General features: G+C 38.9%; 1 protein-coding gene across 1 annotated transcript in view; it reads right to left on the bottom strand.

Annotated features, from left to right (window-relative positions):
• LOC126162482 (ribonuclease P protein subunit p40-like) overlaps window positions 1-21969 on the bottom strand; it is a 265430-nt gene that overhangs the window by 4807 nt on the left and 238654 nt on the right. The window contains exon 6 of the mRNA XM_049919026.1: window positions 10736-10873. Coding sequence (XP_049774983.1) covers window positions 10736-10873 — 138 coding nt within the window. The remainder of the gene's footprint in view (window positions 1-10735; window positions 10874-21969) is intronic.

Below are 21969 nucleotides of genomic sequence, written 5' to 3'. Positions count from 1 at the left end.
CCTCCTATTTGGCACTGGCAGCAACCTGTAATTTTCCAATGTTATTTGGAACAGCTCACAAGCCAGGTGCCCGGGGTGGCCAATTATCTGGATGACGTCATCGTCCGTGGCTCATCAGCGGTGGACCTTACGGACAAGCTGGACCAGCTGTTTCTGGTTTTTTCCAAGGCTAATCTGCATTGCCAGAAAGAAAAGTGTGACTTTTTGGAGCAAGAGGTCAGCTATCTCGAGTTAACGATTGATGCCTGCGGCCTACATGCCTCTTACGAGTATGTCGAAGTGATTCAAAACCTGCCTCCTCCCACCAACATGAAGCAACTGCAGTCTGTCCTCAGTCAAATCAACTATTATCGGCATTTTATACCCCATGCTGCTGAGATTCTAGTACCCCTGACTGGGTTATTGTGCAAGAGTGTGCGTCGGGTTTGGGACATGGCATGTGAGCTGGTTTTCACATGTCTCAAGTCAGCTCTCTCCTGCCCTCTTTGTCTGGCTACTTACGATCCTTCCCTGCCCCTCATCATCGTCGCCGATGCGTTGGACTATGGCCTGGGTGTGGCCCTCTCACAAGTGGTTGACGGTGTTGAGAGGGTAGTGGTTTTTGCATCCAAAAAATTGACCGACGCTCAAAGTAAATATAGTCAAATCGAAAAGGAAGCTTTTTGTCTTGATGAAGTTCTATGATTTTGTGTATGGTCATTTCATGCTGCCGATCACAAATCTTTGCTTTTTTTGTTTCACCCAGGTGCTGCAGTGCTCACCCTGATGGTGTGCTGCCTCCAGCATTGGGCGCTCTTCCTGGTGATGTTCGACTTTGATATTGTCTACCGAACTTCTGAACAGCATGCAAATGCCGATTTTCTGTCCTGGCTGCCTGCCGGGGTGGACTGTGAGTTTGACGCTTCCCCCTTGGTGTGTTTCCATGGGAACCTGGACATGGATGCAGCTCTGGATGCCCTTCTGTTGGATGTCAACGCAGTCCGGCAGGCCACTGCTCAGTATCAGACACTGTAAATTCTCACACTGCAAATTCTCCGCCACTAAATCACAGCGGGTTGGCTGACCAGGCATCACATTATCTGCAATGCAGAGGTCCAGCACTTTTGGGATCATTGGCACAGTGATGCTGACATTCCCCAGATGGTCATATCACATGTGTTGTGCCGTCACGTCCTTGATGTTCTCAATACTGGTCATTGGGCATTGTTCTCACCAAACAGCTGGCCTACCGACACCATTATTGATGTGGTATGGATAAAGACATAGCATCCCTCATGTCAGCCTACAGCACGTGCCAAACGTATCAGGCAGCACCCTCGCGCCAGTGTTTTTCATGGCCGGATGTTGCTGTCCATGGCAACATCTCCATTTGGATTTCGCAGGACCGTTTCATAGTTCCCAGAAGCTCATACTGTTCAACTCTGGGTCGGGATACCCTTACGTCTCCCGCATGATGTACACCACTTCTGCTGACACTATCAAAATTCTCCGGTGCCTCTTTGCTGTCAAGGGACTCCCCAAAACAACTGTTATGGATAATGGTCCACAGTTTACTTCAACCGAGTTTAAGCAATTCTGTACTGTCAATGGAATTTCCCTTGTCCTTACCACCTGATTTCACCCTGCATCAAACAGCCGGGAGGAATGTTTTGTGGGGACATTCAGGACCCAGCTTGATAAGCTGCTGAGCCATCACCCGCTGGAGGAGGCTGTGCTTTTTTTCTTGGCTACATGCTGCGCCGCCCCCATGCCAGTAAAACTTCAGTGGAGATACTCCACTGTCGACCAATCCACTCCCCCTTATCTTTCTTAGTTCCAGAGGCTTCTCACCCTCCTGCCCGCATGCTGACACACTCCTTTCACACCGAGCAGGAGGTCTTGGCGGGGACCTTCTCTCATCCATGGGCATGCTGGGTGCCTGGCGTCATCACCAGGCTCTGCAGCTGGGCGATGGCGTCTCTCCGGTGGGCCGACATGTCTGCAGCCTGCCGGCACCTCAACCAGATCTACCCCTGTTTGGTGGACCGCGACGCCCTGTGGGAGCTGCTGACCACCCTGTGGCAGAACCTTTGCTTTCGCCTCCGCCTAAGCTGCATTCTCCGCTGCCAGCTGCCCCTGCTGCATCACCATCTCCCGCTCCCTCGGACATCGACCAGGATGCCCTTACTCCTATGGACATTTGTGGTGCTGTGTATTCCCCCCCCCCCCCCCCCCCCCCCCACCATCCCCCAAGGTGGAGAAATGTCGTAGTGGCCCCTTATTGTCAGTAGAGAGTCTGCAGAACCAACAAGCAAGATGGGTTGCTAACCCCCTTTTCGCAGAGTGGAGATATACACCGCCAGCAGATAGAAACAGTAACAGTCTTTCCAAATAAACACAGAACTATTTCGCCAGACAACAAGTGACAGTGTTCCACCAAACAGAACTCATACGACTGCTGTAGCACTCCATCGACCTGGCTTTATAAATAAGCCTAGACCGTCAGACTGGCAGTGTTTACCAACCGCTAGGAACAGCTCTGGCCAGTACGTACACTGGCCCTAGCCTTTTATTCACTTGCCTTAGTCTTGCAGTAGCATGTTGTATTTTGTAGAGTAGTTTTGGTCAGTATTTTCTTCCATTGTCTTGTTTCCTTATCTGTATTGCTACCACAGAGTTGTGGTTTTTCTTGTTTGTTCTGCATTTAAAACTTAGTGTATGCCAAGAAGGTGTTCAACAGCTCTTCCGAGCCCTTTGCTGTCTCTGATAGAATTACAATGTCATTGGCGAACCTCAACGTTTTTATTTCTCCTCCATGGACTTTAATACCTACTCCGAATTTTTCTTTTGTTTCCTTTACTGCTTGCTCAATATACAGATTGAATAATATCAGGGATAGGCTACAACCCTGTCTCACTCCCTTCCCAACCTCTTGCTTCCCTTTCATACCCCTTGACTCTTATAACTGCCATCTGATTTCTGTACAAATTGTAAATAGCCTTTCGCTCCCTGTATTTTACCCCTGCCACCTTCAGAATTTGAAAGAGAGTATTCCAGTCAACATTGTCAAAAGCCTTCTCTAAGTCTACAAATGCCAGAAATGTAGGTTTGCCTTTCCTTAATCTCTCTTCTAAGATAAGTTGTAGGGTCAGTATTGCCTCACGTGTTCCAATATTTCTGCGGAATCCAAACTGATCTTCCCTGAGGTCGGCTTCTACCAGTTTTTCCATTTGTCTGTAAAGAATTCATGTTAGTATTTTGCAGCTGTGACTTATTAAACTGATAGTTCGGTAATTTTCACATCTGTCAACACCTGCTTTCTTTGGGATTGGAATTATTATATTCTTCTTCAAGTCTGAGGGTATCTCGCCTGTCTCATACATCTTGCTCACCAGATGGTAGAGTTTTGTCAGGACTGGCTCTCCCAAGGCCGTCAGTAGTTCTAATGGAATGTTGTCTACTCCTGGGGCCTTGTTTCGACTCAGGTCTTTCAGTGCTCTGTCAAACTCTTCACGCAGTATTGTATCTCCCACTTCATCTTCATCTACATCCTCTTCCATTTCCATAATATTGTCCTCAAGTACATCGCCCTTGTATAGACCCTCTATATACTCCTTCCACCTTTCTGCTTTCCCTTCTTTGCTTAGAACTGGGTTTCCATCTGAGTTCTTGATATTCATACAAGTGGCTCTCTTTTCTCCAAAGGTCTCTTTAATTTTCCTGTAGGCAGTATCTATCTTACCCCTAGTGAGATACCATATTTACTCGAATCTAAGCCGCACTCGAATCTAAGCCGCACCTGAAAAATGAGACTTGAAATCAAGGAAAAAAAATTTTCCCGAATCTAAGCCGCACCTGAAATTTGAGACTCTATATTCAAGGGGAGAGAAAAGTTTTATGCCTCACCTCCAAATCGAAACAAAGTTGGTCCATTGTAATATGAGACACAATTTAGGTCGAATGAATGACGATACTGCTACAGTAGTTCGGTTTGAGTCGTAAGCTTAGCAGTTAAACTTTACCAGGTAGCCATTGCTATGCGTCAGGCACTCCGTCCTCGTTTATCAGGTACCCTTCCTTTTTCACGCGCTTCGTCTGGTTTGAATTGATTGCTTATTTTTCTTTGATCTGATAAGTGCCGTTCTCTTTGTTATAGGTGTTTATGTCACTCTAAGCTGAAAATGCATTACTGTACTGTGTCCTGCATTGTTTATCGCATTCTGGTAATGAGTGTTTACGGCCTATCGCCGCTCGCGGCATGGCTTGCTTTTGTGTGTGCACTACCGCCGCGAGAGAGAGAGAGAGAGAGAATCGTCACATTAGCGAATCAATAGCAAGAGACTATTTGTTGTTAGTTACACTGTTGCTTTCTTTGATAATGATCAACAAGAACCAAATAATAGACTGCGTATGACAGATGATGTTCTGAACGAGAGTTTAGCGAAAATTTTTCTCCGTTTGAAAATCTTTGCAGACGCCTCTTTAGTACATTACATTCTGTACAGAAATTAGAGTCATCTTAGATTTAAAAATCTAGTCAAGTGCCGTGCTTCATTTCTGACTGTATCACTATTAGGCATAAGAATAATACGAATATAAACATGACATGGTATGTAAATTCTTCCACGTTTGCTGTTGTCTCACACTAGTTTCGTAGTTTATTAGGCAGACAGGATTTAAATGACATAGCAGCAAACACGAAAGAATACATGGCAAAATGTTTATATTCGTATTAATCTTATGGTGAAGAGAATACTGCATGTGATTCACAATTCATAGAAGTTCCTATTAGCAACCATCTCTTCTCACAGGTAGGAAAAAATTCAGAACGTAGAGTTGGCCATATTGACAAACATCCCAGTCTTGCCAGTCGGATTTTCGTAGCCCATTGAAATGCTGTTACATTCAAAGAAGAACAATACGGAATTTATATTTACTTCGTTGGATAATGTATGAAAATGCAGTGGTCGAAACTCGGAGCGGAGAAAAAAGCTCGTCTTCCACCTTTTTTTAATTTATTTTCTGACGCAGAGGTTTTGGTGCCAGTATTTATCTTTGTGCTTGCAAAGCATGCCTGCGTAGCGCTACATATATTCGACAGCAGAAGTTAGTTGTGGCGGCACCTACCAACATTTTTCAGAACTTCCGCTTACTTTGCACTCGATTCTAAGCCGCAGGCGGTTTTTTGGATTACAAAAACCGGAAAAAAAGTGTGGCTTAGATTCGAGTAAATACGGTAAGCCTCTACATCCTTACATTTGTCCTCTAGCCATCCCTGCTTAGCCATTTTACACTTCCTGTCGATCTCATTTTTGAGACGTTTGTATTCCTTTTTGCCTGCTTCATTTACTGCATTTTTATATTTTCTCCTTTCATCAATTAAATTCAATATTTCTTCTGTTACCCAAGGATTTCTACTAGCCATCAACTTTTTACCTATTTGATCCTCTGCTGCCTTCACTACTTCATCCCTCAGAGCTACCCATTCTTCTTCTACTGTATTTCTTTCCCCCATTCCTGTCAATTGTTCCCTTATGCTCTTCCTGAAACTCTGTACAACCTCTGGTTTAGTCAGTTTATCCAGGTCCCATCTCCTTAAATTCCCACCTTTTTGCAGTTCTTCAGTTTTAATTTACAGTTCATAACCAATAGATTGTGGTCAGAGTCCACATCTGCCCCTGGAAATGTCCTACAATTTAAAACCTGGTTCCTAAATCTCTGTCTTACCATTATATAATCTATCTGATACCTTCTAGTATCTCCAGGATTCTTCCATGTATACAACCTTCTTTTATGATTCTTGAACCAAATGTTAGCTATGATTAAGTTATGCTCTGTGCAAAATTCTACCAGACGGCTTCCTCTTTCATTTCTCTCCCCCAATCCATATTCACCCACTACGTTTCCTTCTCTTCCTTTTCCTACTCTTGAATTCCAGTCACCCATGACTATTAAATTTTCGTCTCCCTTCACTACATGAATAATTTCTTTTATCTCATCATACATTTCATCAATTTCTTCATCATCTGCAGAGCTAGTTGGCGTATAAACTTGTACTACTGTAGTAGGCATGGGCTTCGTGTCTATCTTGACCACAATAATGCGTTCACTACGCTGTTGGTAGTAGCTTACCCACACTCCAATTTTTTTATTCATTATTAAACCTACTCCTGCATTACCCCTATTTGATTTTTTATTTATGACCCTGTATTCACCTGACCAAAAGTTTTGTTCCTCCTGCCACCGAACTTCACTAATTCCCACTATATCTAACTTCAGCCTATCCATTTCCCTTTTTAAATTTTCTAACCTACCTGCCCGATTAAGGGATCTGACATTCGACGCTCCGATCCGTAGAACGCCAGTTTTCTTTCTCCTGATAACGACGTCCTCTTGAGTAGTCCCCGCCCGGAGATCCGAATGGGGGACTATTTTACCTCCAGAATATTTTACCCAAGAGGATGCCATCATCATTTAACAATAGAGCTGCATGCCCTTGGGAAAAATTAGAGCTGTAGTTTCCCCTTGCTTTCAGCCGTTCGCAGTACCAGCACAGCATGGCCGTTTTGGTTAGTGTTGCAAGGCCGGATCAGTCAACATCCAGACTGTTGCCCCTGCAACTACTGAAAAGGCTGCTGCCCCTCTTCAGGAACCACATGTTTGTCTGGCCTCTCGACAGATATCCCTCCGTTGTGGTTGCACCTACGGTACGGCTATCTGTATCACTGAGGCACTCAAGCCTCCCCACCAACGGCAAGGTCCATGGTTCATGGGGGTACGATGGTCTTGTTACGAATTATAAAAGGTAATTGTCTGTATTTTCTGTTTGCATGAATCATGACGGGGAGTGAGTAAAGCAAAAAGGTAAAGATTAAGGAAAAATTTTGGAAAGTAATAAGAATTGGATGCAGGGTACGTAAAATTTTCCACATTAAGTTGTTTTGTTAGGTGCAGCAAAGCTAGGATGGCTACGGAAGTTGCTTGAATGGTTGCACTTGGTAGCGCCTCTTTTGATGTAGGTAGAAATCTTCTGCTCATTATTCCCTTCCTTGAATTTTATTGTGAAAAATTTACAGGAAATTTGCAGTGTGATACATATTGTCATTAAAACTTAAAGAATTGCAATACAATAGTTTGCAGTTCATAATAGATGTAAAACAGGCTTTGACATCACGTAAATTACAATTATCAACTGTAATAATTAGCATATGAAATTTTAACATTTTTGTGAAATTTTTATTTTTTTTCATATTCATACAACATTGCCAAAAAATAGATGCCCATTGTTGATAGAGACTGCGAAAACGCCATCAGCTTGGATAGCATAGAATTGCGTGATCGAACATTTGAAGTTCAGGCATCACGCATGCCTACTGCAGAAGGTTGAAGTAGGTCAGAGATGAGTGTCGCAGGTGTGATAAATGACAGTGATGCACCACAGCAGAATAACCTTGATGACACAATATTTACAACTGATGAGACAATGTCACACATCTCCCAGAGCGACATACTACTCATGAATGAAACATTGGAGAGAGATTCCAATATGAATTTTGACAACACGTTACGAACATACTTGGTCACAACACAAACATTAACTTCGAAAGTACAGCTGACAGCAACCACCATAGTACAACTAATGCACTACTATGGCCGTTATTATCAAACATAAACACAAAATTAGATAGTATCAATACAAATTTCAGTGATATGAAACAAGATATGAACATGGTAAAACAGCAACAAAACACTGCTACACAAGATCTAAATACAAAGAAACAAGAACAAAAACAAGGATTTGAAGATTTGTAAGACACGGTCTCACAGGAGTTCGATGACTTAGAGAAAAATTTTCACACTGAAATTGACAAAAAATTGAATGATATGAAAAAAAAAAAAAAAAAAACAAGTAAAGCATGGAGTACTTTCTGAATTTAAAGGTAATATTACAGAGTTAAGACAGAAGGTAGAATCTTTTAATGACCCTCATTATCTAGTAGAGCAACAGATAAAGAAAATCACAGATGCAAACACAGACATGGAAGCCTCACAAAGCCAGTTGTGTTTGACAGTAAAAAAGGTAACCACTATTCTTAACAAACTAAAGACCCTGAAGGAGTACCTCTAGCTGGAGAAGAACTTACTTTGATAGTAGCTACATTAGAAGTTGACTCTCAGCATGTGCTAAGAAGGAGAGAGAGAAGATCAATGAAAATCTGAGTGATATAATTAGTCAAACTGAAGCAAGTACGTTAGATAAGGGTAATACCATTGCAGATTACGGAGTAACAGAAAAAAAAAACCACCTAGTTTTGGTAGGGAACAAGTCAATTTTTACAACATATTGTGTCAGAACATCGCATATTACCTGATCTGAAAAAATGTGATGCCTTACGCAATTGTCCAGCTCCAAGGAATAAAGAACAACTAACAGCTTTTTTAGCAGTAACATCCTTCTTTCATAAATTTGTACTGCAGCCATTGATGAACAGTGATACATTGCTCAACTTTTTTGAAAAATAGGTCTTGGTTATGGGATTATAAGTGTCAAGAGGACTTTAATAACATTAAGCATGTATTAGTCAATGCAAACATTCTTAGCCACCCTGATAAGTCTGAGGACTTTTGTTTATGGTCAGATGCCTCACCGGAGGGGCTGGGGGCATGCTTGTTCCAGACATGAGAAGAAGAAGAAGAAGAAGAAGAAGAAGAAGGTAAAGAAGTACCAAAGGTCATCAGTTCTGCTAGTCACACATTATCAGAAGCAGAAAGATCTTACTCTGTGTCAGAAGTGGAAGTTTAGCTGTAACATGGGCATTTAAAATGTTTGAATATTTTTTGTGGGGCATGAACACTAAAGTTTAGTGTGACCATCAGTCACTGTCATTACTTTTAATATGTAACCTATTGCACCGTAGATTAGCTAGGTGGTGTCTATATTTACAAGAATTCAATTTCAAGATCATTTATATTAAAGGAAGTCAGAATGTTATTGCAGATGCCTTGTCCAGGTTACCATAAGGTTTAGAGGAATTTGGTGAATTAAAAGAGCAAGATATAGAACTCAGAAAATTATTAATGCAAGGTACAACACAACAGTCTGATTACCATAAGTTTTGTAAGCAAATGAAAGTTATACAACAGCAAGATTGTAGATGGAGGAAAGTCATGCAAAACCTTAAGCAGGATGAAGGTGGAAATGTAAGTAAATGGTATCAGGAGTACAAGGGCACTTTGTTTCATAGGAAACATGAAAAATCTCATCAATGGTGTGTGTGCGTATTCCTGAAGATTATGTCGACGACTTTAAAAGACACAAACATGAAGTATGGAGACATTATGGAGTAGGCAAATGTACTGAAAAAATTGCAACACTTTGTTATTTTCCAAAGTTGAGAAGGTGAGTCCTACAGGTATTAAGAAAATGTGCAATATGTCAAAAATCAAAACAGTCCATTGTGTCAAAATATACTGAGCTACACCCAATACTCAACAAAAACCCTCTAGATATAGTATCCCTCGACATAGCTGGTCCATATCTGTGAAGTAAAAGAGGAGTAAGATATGTAGTAGCACTATATGATATTTTTTCTAAACATATCAAAAATGTATGCCTCTGAAAATGCAACAGCCACAGTGTGGTTTCAGTTGCCTAAGACTGCAGTCGTGTGTGTGTGTGTGTGTGTGTGTGTGTGTGTGTGTGTGTGTGTGTGTGTGTGCGCGCGCGCACCTGTGCATCTATTGTTGACAAAGGCCATTGGCCAAAACCTTTTAAGTGTGAAAATCTTTTTATTGTGCCTGTCTGCTACTCAGCAACTCCGCTATATGGTGAGTAGCAACTTTTCTTCTCATAACATTGTTACATTCCATCCTGGATTTTTCATTGTTTGATTGTCTTGTGTATGTCCATACTCAAATTGGTCTTGTACATATCTGCCATATGAAGAGTCAGGGTCATGTTTTCAGAAAACCAAGCAGAATGGCCATCTTAAGTGGTGGGTGAAAGATCAAATTCACAATATTTTCTCACAATGGAGACTATTTTTGAAGACTCGTAATGTATGCTAGGAAGGCCACAAAATGAAATCTTTCCTTGTCAGCATCTTGAACTGCGATGATTGGCTTCAGTTTGTATTGCAAAGCATTATGGCTTTTATGAGGTCAGTAGCCTTTATCTTCAGACACTCTCTACAGATGTGTGAGTTCCTCAAGCATTTGGGACTCATTACACCATCCACCTGTGAAAGATGATGACAACTGCCCACTAAATCCCTGGGTGCATACTTGCACTAAACAGCACATCCACAAAGCCACCAGTTTTGCTGTGAGCCAACACATCCAAAAAAGTGAGGCATCTGTCCTTTCTTATCTCCATGATAAATTGAATGGTCTCATGTATGGAACTAAGATGATCAAAAAATTGATATAGTTGGTCTCTGCCTTGAGGTCATACTACAAAAGTATCATCCATATACCTAAAGAAAATATTAGATTTAAAACAGCAGAGTCAAGCACCTTCTCCTCAAGTCTTTGTAGAATCTCTGTTATGAAACCTGATAATGGATGATTGCCATCAAAAGCTAATCATCAACAAATTTTATGTGCAAATGAGACTGCATACTGTGTACTACTTCTCTTCAAAATCTTCCATAAACAAGTTGATCAGCATGGGTGACAAGGGGCTACCCATGATGATGTCATCAATCTGTTCATAACATTAAAACATTAAACTAAAGACAATAAGCTAACAACATACCGTAAAATTTGTAGAAGCTTTAGAATGGGCTTTTTAGTGAAGAATCCTTGCCAGCTCACATAAGCAACTTGGCCAAATAGTTTACAACCATCAGGAACACTGTAGGCTGACAAAAAATCCTCTCTTGGCTCCAAATTCCTATTTATAAGGAAACAATAGTTAAATACATATATCTGGTTTCTTGTTTAAACATACATTGTAAAACAAGAGTTAAATATGAAGGTGTAATAAATTTTTTCAAATGGAAGAAACTTTGTCAAAGCAATAATTAGAACAGAGTCCCTCTAAAAGAAAACCAGGGTGGTATTTGGTAAAAGAGGGCCTTCTCCCTTTATTTGTCTATTATCAGGTCAGAACAAATACAGTACTTAACAAGTATTCTCACAATGATAAACGTTAGCCAATGAGACAATGGAATTCAGATGATTAAAAATTGAATTTTGAGAGATTTTGTACACAATTTTACCAAATAAGAATTTATTATAGTATTTAAAAATGTTTGTGAAAAAATTCTATTACAGATGCCCCACAATTTCTTACAAACCTCATACCCGTAACTCTTACAGTGATAACAGAAATTACATCATGCCAAAAAATAAACAATGCTTATGAATCACTAGAATTTATTCACATTAAAAATTTATTTGCTTTTTACATACAAAAGTAAAAAGGAGAGAAAAAAAAAATGGAATGTGTGGAATGGTCTCATAGTTCATCAGTGTGGTAAGTCCTAGTATGTTATAAAATGACATGTTCCATGATTAATGTGTATCAGACACAGACATTTAATAGAATAAAAATAAAAGCAAAATAAATAAAGATTACTGAGAACATCTGATGTAGTAGGCACGAAGGTGCAAAAATATTGGCATGAGATAGCAAGTGAAGAAGGACTGCATTAGATAAGTGCAAGGGAATATGAAAAAGTAAGCTGCTGGGCCAGAAGAGATTACTTTCATGCCAGCAAGCTGTCACATCTGCTGTAACAGTAGTTTGCTTCGCCAGGTACTGACCTGCAGCTAATCACCGTTCTGAGTGTCTAAGGACCAAACACCCTCTGTCTCTTGCCAAACATCACTACAGTCTAAATTATTGCTGCTGTTTACAAATCCATAGTTCTTGTATTTCAATTTTAGTGCTTTTGCACTTTGGATACTTAAAAAATATATTTGTCAAAAGTGAGAAATACATGCACAAAAACAGTAAAAATCTAGAAGGCTCTATTGGGTGAAGTACATAGTGGAATATATCTCCATTTACTAATTCTGTGTCACTTTAAATAATCTATCTGATTTATCTAAATAATTTATCTCATGAGTATATATTTTGAGCTGATATAGTTGTTCTACAGTAAATTCCATTTCTGCAAAGGAAACATTATCACTTGTAAAATATCCTCAAAACCAAATTGTTTAATTGAAACAAATCTGCCTTGTGTATTATTTCAACATTATATTTTTAAATATATTAATTTCATTACTTGAAAGATCCAAGGATGCAACCATTATTTAAAAATACTATTATCAATGAATAATTCCTATTTGTAAACTAATTTACAAAACTTATGTTTGGAAATCCTATCATTGTTAATTTCACCGAACAATTTCATTTAACCGAATACTTAATGAAATTTTAATGTCAGAAAGGTCAAATGTTGAAATTGTCATAGATTTGTTAAGAATGTGTATCAGCCTTACGCACAATGCAGTACTGTCTTCATGTAAGACTGCAACTTACATCAAGAGTGATGATGGTAGTTTTTATTGATGCAGTGATTCCCACTGTCACTACATAATACTAGAAAACTTGAAACTTTTAAGCTCCTTTGCCACTTGCATACGATGAGTTAGCACAATTATTGACTCCAATTTGCAGCAGTAATGTTATGGCTACATAATACATTGGTTTGCAGTTAAGCCTGCCAAATCTATGAAAGACTGAAGTGAAATTGAAAATTATGAGCATCCAATGCTTTCTTTCAGTCTATAACATATTATTCAGTTTTTTTCATCATAAGACTGCACTAGCTTACTGTTTACAGTATTGAACTTACAACATAGTTGCAAAATCACACACTCTGTTCTTTTGCACACAGCTCTCCTTCAGCAATTCGTGATGAACTAATTCCACTTTCATGGAAAAATGCAGATATTTTCAATAAAGAATAACAAAAATTTTAGTGGGAGTTAATGTATGGAGGTATTTAATGAAAAACTTCAGTTCAACAAATATCCATAAAATGTGACAGAGAGCAATTTTACACTATACTTTTTCATCAAATTCAGAATATATTAAAGTCATTTCCATGAAACATCAGTAGGATAGTGTACACTTTGCTATAATATTGCTTCGAAAGGATCACATTATGGGGTGTACATAAAGAGCTCCACTATTTGAATTTGTCATGGTCATGAGTCAAAAGAGGAAAATTTTATGGCAGAAGGCTAAAACTTCCTACAGCATAAACCTTGATTATATTTATTATTACTGTAATGTAAATAGTTATTGAATCTTGAGTATTGAGTCTTCAAGGACTGCAAAGCACAGTGTATTTTTGTTTTGTAATTTACAGTTTAGCAAAAAGGTAAATTTAAAAATTGCTAACTGATGATCTTTTTGCGATGAGCAACTGTTCATTATAATAAATGAAAGCTACACTTGGAAAAACAGGTGGATTTGAATTACAGAATCAGTGCATATGGTGTACTGCAAGCTCAAATGAGGGTGCTAGTATTTTAGTCATATTCTGAGCTGTAGCTGCACTTCTTGTAACAATGGTGAATAAAAACATATTAAAACAATATTCTTGATCATAATAACCATCATCATTATTGTTTGTTCCCCTGCTATTGACCATTCTTCCAATTGGTAAAAAAGTTTCTTATACTCAGGTGGAATATCTCTCTTCACTTTCAATATATCCATTTTTCAGGATACCCTAACTCACTAAGAAGTACGGGGTCCTTAGTGAAACAGTAAAGGAGTTGAAATATCTCTCTGACAGCACCATCAATGAACTGCTCTACTTTTACTTACCCAGGAAAATGTGTATCATACTCAAAACTCATTAATGTAGAAGAGGAAAAAGAAATCTTATGTTCCTTAGGAAATTTTTCCATACCCGATTCAGAAAGGCAAGACTTTTTAAAATAGACAGGCTACCAGTTTTTAAATACTAATATAACAACATTGTCAACATTTTCCCTTGAGAATCTACTTGAAGCCTTTTTTTATCTTTATGGCATATTTTTCAAGTATACAATAGGTCCCGGCATGATGGCTCACCTGCTTTTTTGCATCCCATCTCTACCATTTAGGAGAAAACTACATCTGTGTATAGGGAAGTACTGTTTCACCTTCTCAAATCTCCCAGTTGATACAAGTGTTAAACAAAAGTGAATCATTGTGTTATTCTTATTCTAAACAGCACACCTGTTGGAGAAGAGGTTAGTTCATTCACATTTTTTGGGATATGTTTCTGGATATATTGATATAGAAATGTGCAAATTTCATTTCCACTTTCCTGGCTTTGTCCTCATGGTACTCAAAATAATGTGAGTGCTTTTCAAATTTTGTGTATTAAAAATATTGTCCCGTAGCTTTTCCACATAAAGGCCACCACAAACAGAAATACTTGATAACTGCAAATTTTGTATGTAGTCAAATTTCATCCACAATCGTTATTTTTCTTTTCAAAGTGTTCAGAAACTTTAATAACTTTATTGCAAAATTTTTTAGAGCTTCTAGACCAACTAGAGTGTTACAGGTTGTCAAACTTAACAAGAACATTTACACGTGAAAGCAGCAACAGGCCACCAATGTATTCTGCACTCAATTAAATGCCCTTCCATATAGTCACTGCAAAAAGGGCATGAGTCAATGACTCATGACCTTTCTACATGGTGTGACGATTTCAAAGTCTGATACTGATGCCATTTGATGTTTGGCTACAGACCTCCTTGTATGTACTAATCTGGCTACCCTTCATCACCCAGTTCCAATATATAGCTAAGTTTTGTAAAAAAGGTTGATTCATGACCTTTCCTCAATGACTGATTCATTTGTGGATTTAATTACATCCGTGATAGAAATCATGATACACTGGTATCTCTGGCCATTTGTTTCTATGAATACTACCTTGCAGTGGCAGCAGAGTACTTGCCAAATGTTGATGCATTTATTACAGCAGATGCTGTTTACTTCACAAATAGAAATTAGTTTCAAAAATACATCTCCTAAGAAGCTTAAAGATATCAGTATGTACTTAATAAATCATAATTCTTCCAACTAGGTAAAGTAATGACTATAATGCAAGCCCATGACCTTCCTACTGGCCTAACTGCAGGTAAAATGCAGCGTTTCTTTGTCATGACACTAGATGGGTAGTGTGATGGGGCCCATCACAGTGGCCACCATTTTCACTGGGAAGGATCCCCAGTACATATTTAATACCAGCCTTAGTGGACCTGGGACCATCCTGGAGTCATTGGAATGAGGAAAATTTCTTGCTCCAATCTGCGACTGAACCAGGGACTTCCAGTGCCGGAGTCTAGTGTTTTACCCACTAGACCGCCATGGCCACAATGTTACTGATAGAGTATTAAAATCTTATATTGATCAATATTTTCTATTATTATTGTTTTTACTATTATTTTATTTTTACTAGTAGGGCCTGCAGCATGAACTAAGTGAAAATATAAAATTTTATAAGAAGTGAATTCCAGCAGCTGCAACATAATTTTTATTTGCTTATATTTAGGGATTACTGCACAACAGGCTTGGCTTTTTTGCCTTACAATTCCATTTTCAAGTGCACCTGTGGGTGCTGTGAACAATGAGTATTATGTATGTCTTACTGATGATCGATAACATTTTTACTTATGTATAAGTGGAGTTCACAATCTTATGGCATCCAAGGGCCAATTGTGAGCTGTCTGTTATGAAATGATACCCATGTAGTTTTTTAATATAAAATTTTTTGTGTCAGCTGTTGGTCAACTGTTGGTATCCTTAGAAGTTTTATGTTTATAGATTTTTCTTCTTTGGGAATCAGGGATGCTGTGTCTGTTGCATAGATGTTATTTGGGTAAATTTTTTTGTATATATGTTACCTGTGATTTCATATGTTCATCCTTTGTAATGGTCAAAAATTTGAATGAAATTTTCTAAGTAAGGCTTTTGTTTCAGGCCAGTTTGCTCGTTGAGTAAGTTGTTAGAGAGATTTTTCATATCTGTGTATATCTGTAATTCTTACAAAATATAGTACATCCCTTAGGTGTTCTGTGTAAAAACCGTACAGTGTTTTCAGTGTGGTCTGCTTTGTTGTTTTCATTTTCATTTTCAGTGAAATGGGAAGAAACATCAACATTAGACTCAAAGAACATATGATAGCACATGAAAGCAATCAATCAATCAGCTTTCTACATACATCTTAAAAATGAAAGCCACAAAACAAAAAACATATTTTAAATGAAATATCTAAACAACATACTACAAATATTTTGGAAGAATTAGAAATATACACCTATGCAATAAATTTCCCAGACAATTTAATCAATGAACAAACTGACATGAAACACAAGCCCTACTTAGAAAATTTTATTGAAATTTTTGATAACAAGAAAGGGTGAGCATATGAAATAACAGATAACACAAGTACAAAAATTTTTAACCAGATAATATCTATGCAACAAACACGCCATCCCCGAATCCCAAAGAAGAAAAAATCTGTAAATGTACAGCTTCTAAGGGTCCCAGCTGTCAGATAGCCATCAAACAAAAAAACATCACACTGAAAAACGAGTAAAATAACATTATTTCATACCACACACTGCACAGTTGACCCCTGGATGCCATTTGATCGGGAACTCCACCTATAAGTAGGTAAAAATGTAATTCACGAAAATGACGTTATTGATCATAAGTAAGATGTTAACAAGATTCACTATTCACAACACCCAAAGGTGCACTTGAAAATGACATTGTAAGCCAAAACAGGCAAGTTTGGTGTGCAGAAAACATAAATACAAGCAAATAAAGATTAGTTTCAGGTACTGGAATTGACTTCTTATATTATGTTGATTTGACAACAACACCCTTGAACTATCTGTTTAATCAACCAAAGAGTCAAGGGATATTTCCTGGAAGTATTTAATATATTATAATAGCACCCATGTATAAAAATGCAGTTAAGAAAGTCATCTCTAGTTACAGACACATTTCATTCCATCCAGCTCTGTGAACAATAATACAAAAAAGACTAACTGCCTCTTAGTTTAGTTTTTGTAAAGGATTCTTTATAGAGACTCATCATCAGCCATTTGTCACCTACTGTTGAATAAAGGCCACCTCCTGACTTCTCTACCTATTTGGGTCTTCTGCTCTGTACACCACATTGGTCCTGGATATTTTGTAATGTCTACACATCTTTCATTAGCTTGTATTCTTGGTGTTTTTTTTTTATCTCTTGGTGTAACCCAAGTATTCCCTTTATCTATTGACCATCCATTTGTCTGGCCCCATGTCTTACCCAAATTCACATTATTGTCATAATTTTATCTTATAATTTAATTTGATTTCTTGTCTCCCTAGTAAGTCCCAACACGCATCTCTCCATAGTTCAAATAACTTATAAGAATGAAGCTGAGTGATGTCCTAGACAATTGCTAGTTGTTGTTGTTGTTGTTGTTGTGGTCTTCAGTCCTGAGACTGGTTTGATGCAGCTCTCCATGCTACTCTATCCTGTGCAAGCTTCTTCATCTCCCAGTGCCTACTGCAACTTACATCCTTCTGAATCTGCTTAGTGTATTCATCTCTTGGTCTCCCACTATGATTTTTACCCTCCACGCTGCCCTCCAATACTAAATTTGTGATCCCTTGATGCCTCAGAACATGTCCTACCAACCGATCCCTTCTTCTGGTCAAGTTGTGCCACAAACTCCTCTTCTTCCCAATCCTATTCAATACTTCCTCATTAGTTATGTGATCTACCCATCTTATCTTCAGCATTCTTCTGTAGCACCACATTTCAAAAGCTTCTATTCTCTTCTTGTCCAAACTATTTACCGTCCATGTTTCACTTCCATACATGGCTACACTCCATACAAATACTTTCAGAAATGACTTCCTGACACTTAAATCTATACTCGATGTTAACAAATTTCTCTTCTTCAGAAACACTTTCTTTGCCATTGCCAGTCTACATTTTATATCCTCTCTACTTCGACCATCATCAGTTATTTTGCTCCCCAAATAGCAAAACTCCTTTACTACACTAAGTGTCTCATTTCCTAATCTAATTCCCTCAGCATCACCCGACTTAATTAGACTACATTCCATTATCCTTGTTTTGCTTTTGTTGATTTTCATCTTGTACCCTCCTTTCAAGACACTGTCCATTCTGTTCAGCTGCTCTTCCAAGTCCTTTTCTGTCTCTGACAGAACTACAATGTCATCGGCAAACCTCAAAGTTTTTATTTCTTCTCAATGGATTTTAATACCTACTCCGAATTTTTCTTTTGTTTCCTTTACTGCTTGCTCAATATACAGATTGAATAACATCGGGGAGAGGCTACAACCCTGTCTTACTCCCTTTCCAACCACTGCTTCCCTTTCATGTCCCTCAACTCTTATAACTGCCATCTGGTTTCTGTACAAATTGTAAATAGCCTTTCGCTCCCTGTATTTTACCCCTGCCACCTTTAGAATTTGAAAGAGAGTATTCCAGTCAACATTGTCAAAAGCTTTCTCTAAGTCTACAAATGCTAGAAACGTAGGTTTGCCTTTCCTTAATCTTTCTTCTAAGATAAGTCGTAAGGTCAGTATTGCCTCACGTGTTCCAGTATTTCTACGGAATCCAAACTGATCTTCCCCGAGGTCGGCTTCTACTAGTTTTTCCATTTGTCTGCAAAGAATTCGTGTTAGTATTTTGCAGCTGTGGCTTATTAAACTGATAGTTCGGTAATTTTCACATCTGTCAACACCTGCTTTCTTTGGGATTGGAATTATTATATTCTTCTTCAAGTCTGAGGGTATTTCGCCTGTCTCATACATCTTGCTCGCCAGACGGTAGAGTTTTGTCAGGACTGGCTCTCCCAAGGCCATCAGTAGTTCCAATGGAATGTTATCTACTCCGGGGGCCTTGTTTCGACTCAGGTCTTTCAGTGCTCTGTCAAACTCTTCACGCAGTATCGTATCTCCCATTTCATCTTCATCTACATCTTCCATTTCCATAATATTGTCCTCAAGTACATCGCCCTTGTATAGACCCTCTATATACTCCTTCCACCTTTCTGCTTACCCTCCTTTGCTTAGAACTGGGTTTCCATCTGAGCTCTTGATTTTCATACAAGTGGTTCTCTTATCTCCAAAGGTCTCTTTAATTTCCCTGTAGGCAGTATCTATCTTAACCTTAGTGAGATAAGCCTCTACATCCTTACATTTGTCCTCTAGCCATCCCTGCTTAGCCATTTTGCACTTCCTGTCGATTTCATTTTTGAGACGTTTGTATTCCTTTTTGCCTGCATCATTTACTGCATTTTTATATTTTCTCCTTTCATCAGTTAAATTCAATATTTCTTCTGTTACCCAAGGATTTCTACTAGCCCTCGTCTTTTTACCTACTTGATCCTCTGCTGCCTTCACTACTTCATCCCTCAAAGCTACCCATTCTTCTTCTACTGTATTTCTTTCCCCTATTCCTGTCAATTGTTCCCTTATGCTCTCCCTGAAACTCTGTACAACCTCAGGTTCTTTCAGTTTATCCAGGTCCCATCTCCTTAAATTCCCACCTTTTTGCAGTTTCTTCAGTTTTAATCTACAGGTCATAACCAATAGATTGTGGTGAGAGTCCACATCTGCCCCTGGAAATGTCTTACAATTTAAAACGTGGTTCCTAAATCTGTGTCTTACCATTATATAATCTATCTGATACCTTTTAGTATCTCCAGGGTTCTTCCATGTATACAACCTTCTATCATGATTCTTAAACCAAGTGTTAGCTATGATTAAGTTGTGCTCTGTGCAAAATTCTACCAGGCGGCTTCCTCTTTCATTTCTTAGCCCCAATCCATATTCACCTACTACGTTTCCTTCTCTCCCTTTTCCTACACTCGAATTCCAGTCACCCATGACTATTAAATTTTCATCTCCCTTCACTATCTGAATAATTTCTTTTATTTTATCATACATTTCTTCAATTTCTTCGTCATCTGCAGAGCTAGTTGGCATATAAACTTGTACTACTGTAGTAGGTGTGGGCTTCGTATCTATCTTGGCCACAATAATGCGTTCACTATGCTGTTTGTAGTAGCTTACCCGCATTCCTATTTTCCTATTCATTATTAAACCTACTCCTGCATTACCCCTATTTGACTTTGTGTTTATAACCCTGTAGTCACCTGACCAGTAGTCTTGTTCCTCCTGCCACCGAACTTCACCAATTCCCACTATATCTAACTTTAACCTATCCATTTCCCTTTTTAAATTTTCTAACCTACCTGCCCGATTAAGGGATCTGACATTCGACGCTCCGATCCGTAGAATGCCAGTTTTCTTTCTCCTGATAACGACATCCTCTTGAGTAGTCCCCGCCCGGAGATCCGAATGGGGGACTATTTTACCTCCGGAATATTTTACCCAAGAGGACGCCATCATCATTCAATCATACAGTAAAGCTGCATGCCCTCGGGAAAAATTACGGCCGTAGTTTCCCCTTGCTTTCAGCTGTTCGCAGTACCAGCACAGCGAGGCCGTTTTGGTTATTGTTACAAGGCCAGATCAGTCAGTCATCCAGACTGTTGCCCTTGCAACTACTGAAAAGGCTGCTGCCCCTCTTCAGGAACCACACGTTTGTCTGGCCTCTCAACAGATACCCCTCCGTTGTGGTTGTACCTACGGTACGGCTATCTGTATCGCTGAGGCACGCAAGCCTCCCCACCAACGGCAAGGTCCATGGTTCATTGGGGGGGGGGGAGTATACCCCATAATTTTCAGGGTATAAATGCAACAATCTTCCTCGTAATTCCCAACATGCACTTCTTTATGGTTCAAATAACTTATAAGAGTACAGCTGCCTACTATTATAGAGTATTTCAACAGGTGAACAGCCTGTCGAGAGAGAGAGAGAGAGAGAGAGAGAGAGAGAGAGAGAGAGAGAGAGAGAGAGAGAGAGAGAGAATAGGCCCTTGTCTCTATTTATGAGGTCACTAACTAGTTTAATATCAATAGCTTATTTAAGAAAGCTACCCAGTAACTGGAAGTGTATGCTTGAATCTCTGGCTTCTTATATGCCATAGTATGACCACCACCAAGACAATGCTATGGAATCAAGATTGATCCCTCTGTTAAAAGTGTGTCATGTTTGTTCTCTATATCTTAATGGTCTGAAATGTGTGACATGCCAAAACTCCAAGAGATATGAAGACACCCATCACAAATGCTTTTACAGACTCTGTAAGGCCCTAATCTTGGAGAGAAATTACAAAACACGCTTCATATCATTTTTCTTCAGAATACAACCCATCCTACTGGAAATAATATCTGTGAAAGGATAGAAAAGCTGAGACTTAGACACTCAGTATCACCAATCACCTGTTTCACAGTTGGTCAACACAATGTGTCATGTCTGTCTCTCACTGTACGTACTACTGTGAGGTCATTTTTTCCAAAATGGGTACATGAGACACAGACCAGACATGATTATCTTTTAGCATGAATGGTACAAAGAGAGCCAGATCAGACTTGCACTGTGCTGTTGACCAACTGAGAATCAGGTACTGATGAGGACCATGACATAGTACTTAAGTAGAGTCAACTGAACCTACTGATACCAAACATCTGTTTCGCCCCACCATGATAACAATTATGTTTATAATGTCATACATGTGCAAACAGAAAGAGAATAGAACACTGAAAATATTTATTTTGCATATGTATTAGTTTTTGGAATGCAGGAATGATCTGTAGTATAGCCCAATCTCTAGATTAGGTCAGAAGATGACAGTCTGGTTATGAGATGGCACAGACGATGAATGTGAACATGAAGTCTTAGATGTGGTGGCATACTGAACTGTAGTGTAGTCTGAGGTCTAGGTTAGGTATAAATGTGACAGTTTGTTGTGAGCTGGCAAAGCAGTTCAAATATTTTAGTTAACCTCTTAAGTCTACAGTTTTTTCCCCCTATGAAGGTAGTCTTTCCAACAGGATTGGTCATTTTCTAAGGAAACTCTGCATGA

The sequence above is a fragment of the Schistocerca cancellata genome, chromosome 2 (assembly GCF_023864275.1).
Source record: "Schistocerca cancellata isolate TAMUIC-IGC-003103 chromosome 2, iqSchCanc2.1, whole genome shotgun sequence".
NCBI classification, from domain to species: Eukaryota; Metazoa; Arthropoda; class Insecta; order Orthoptera; family Acrididae; genus Schistocerca; species Schistocerca cancellata.
This window is presented reverse-complemented; position numbering and strand designations above follow the sequence as displayed.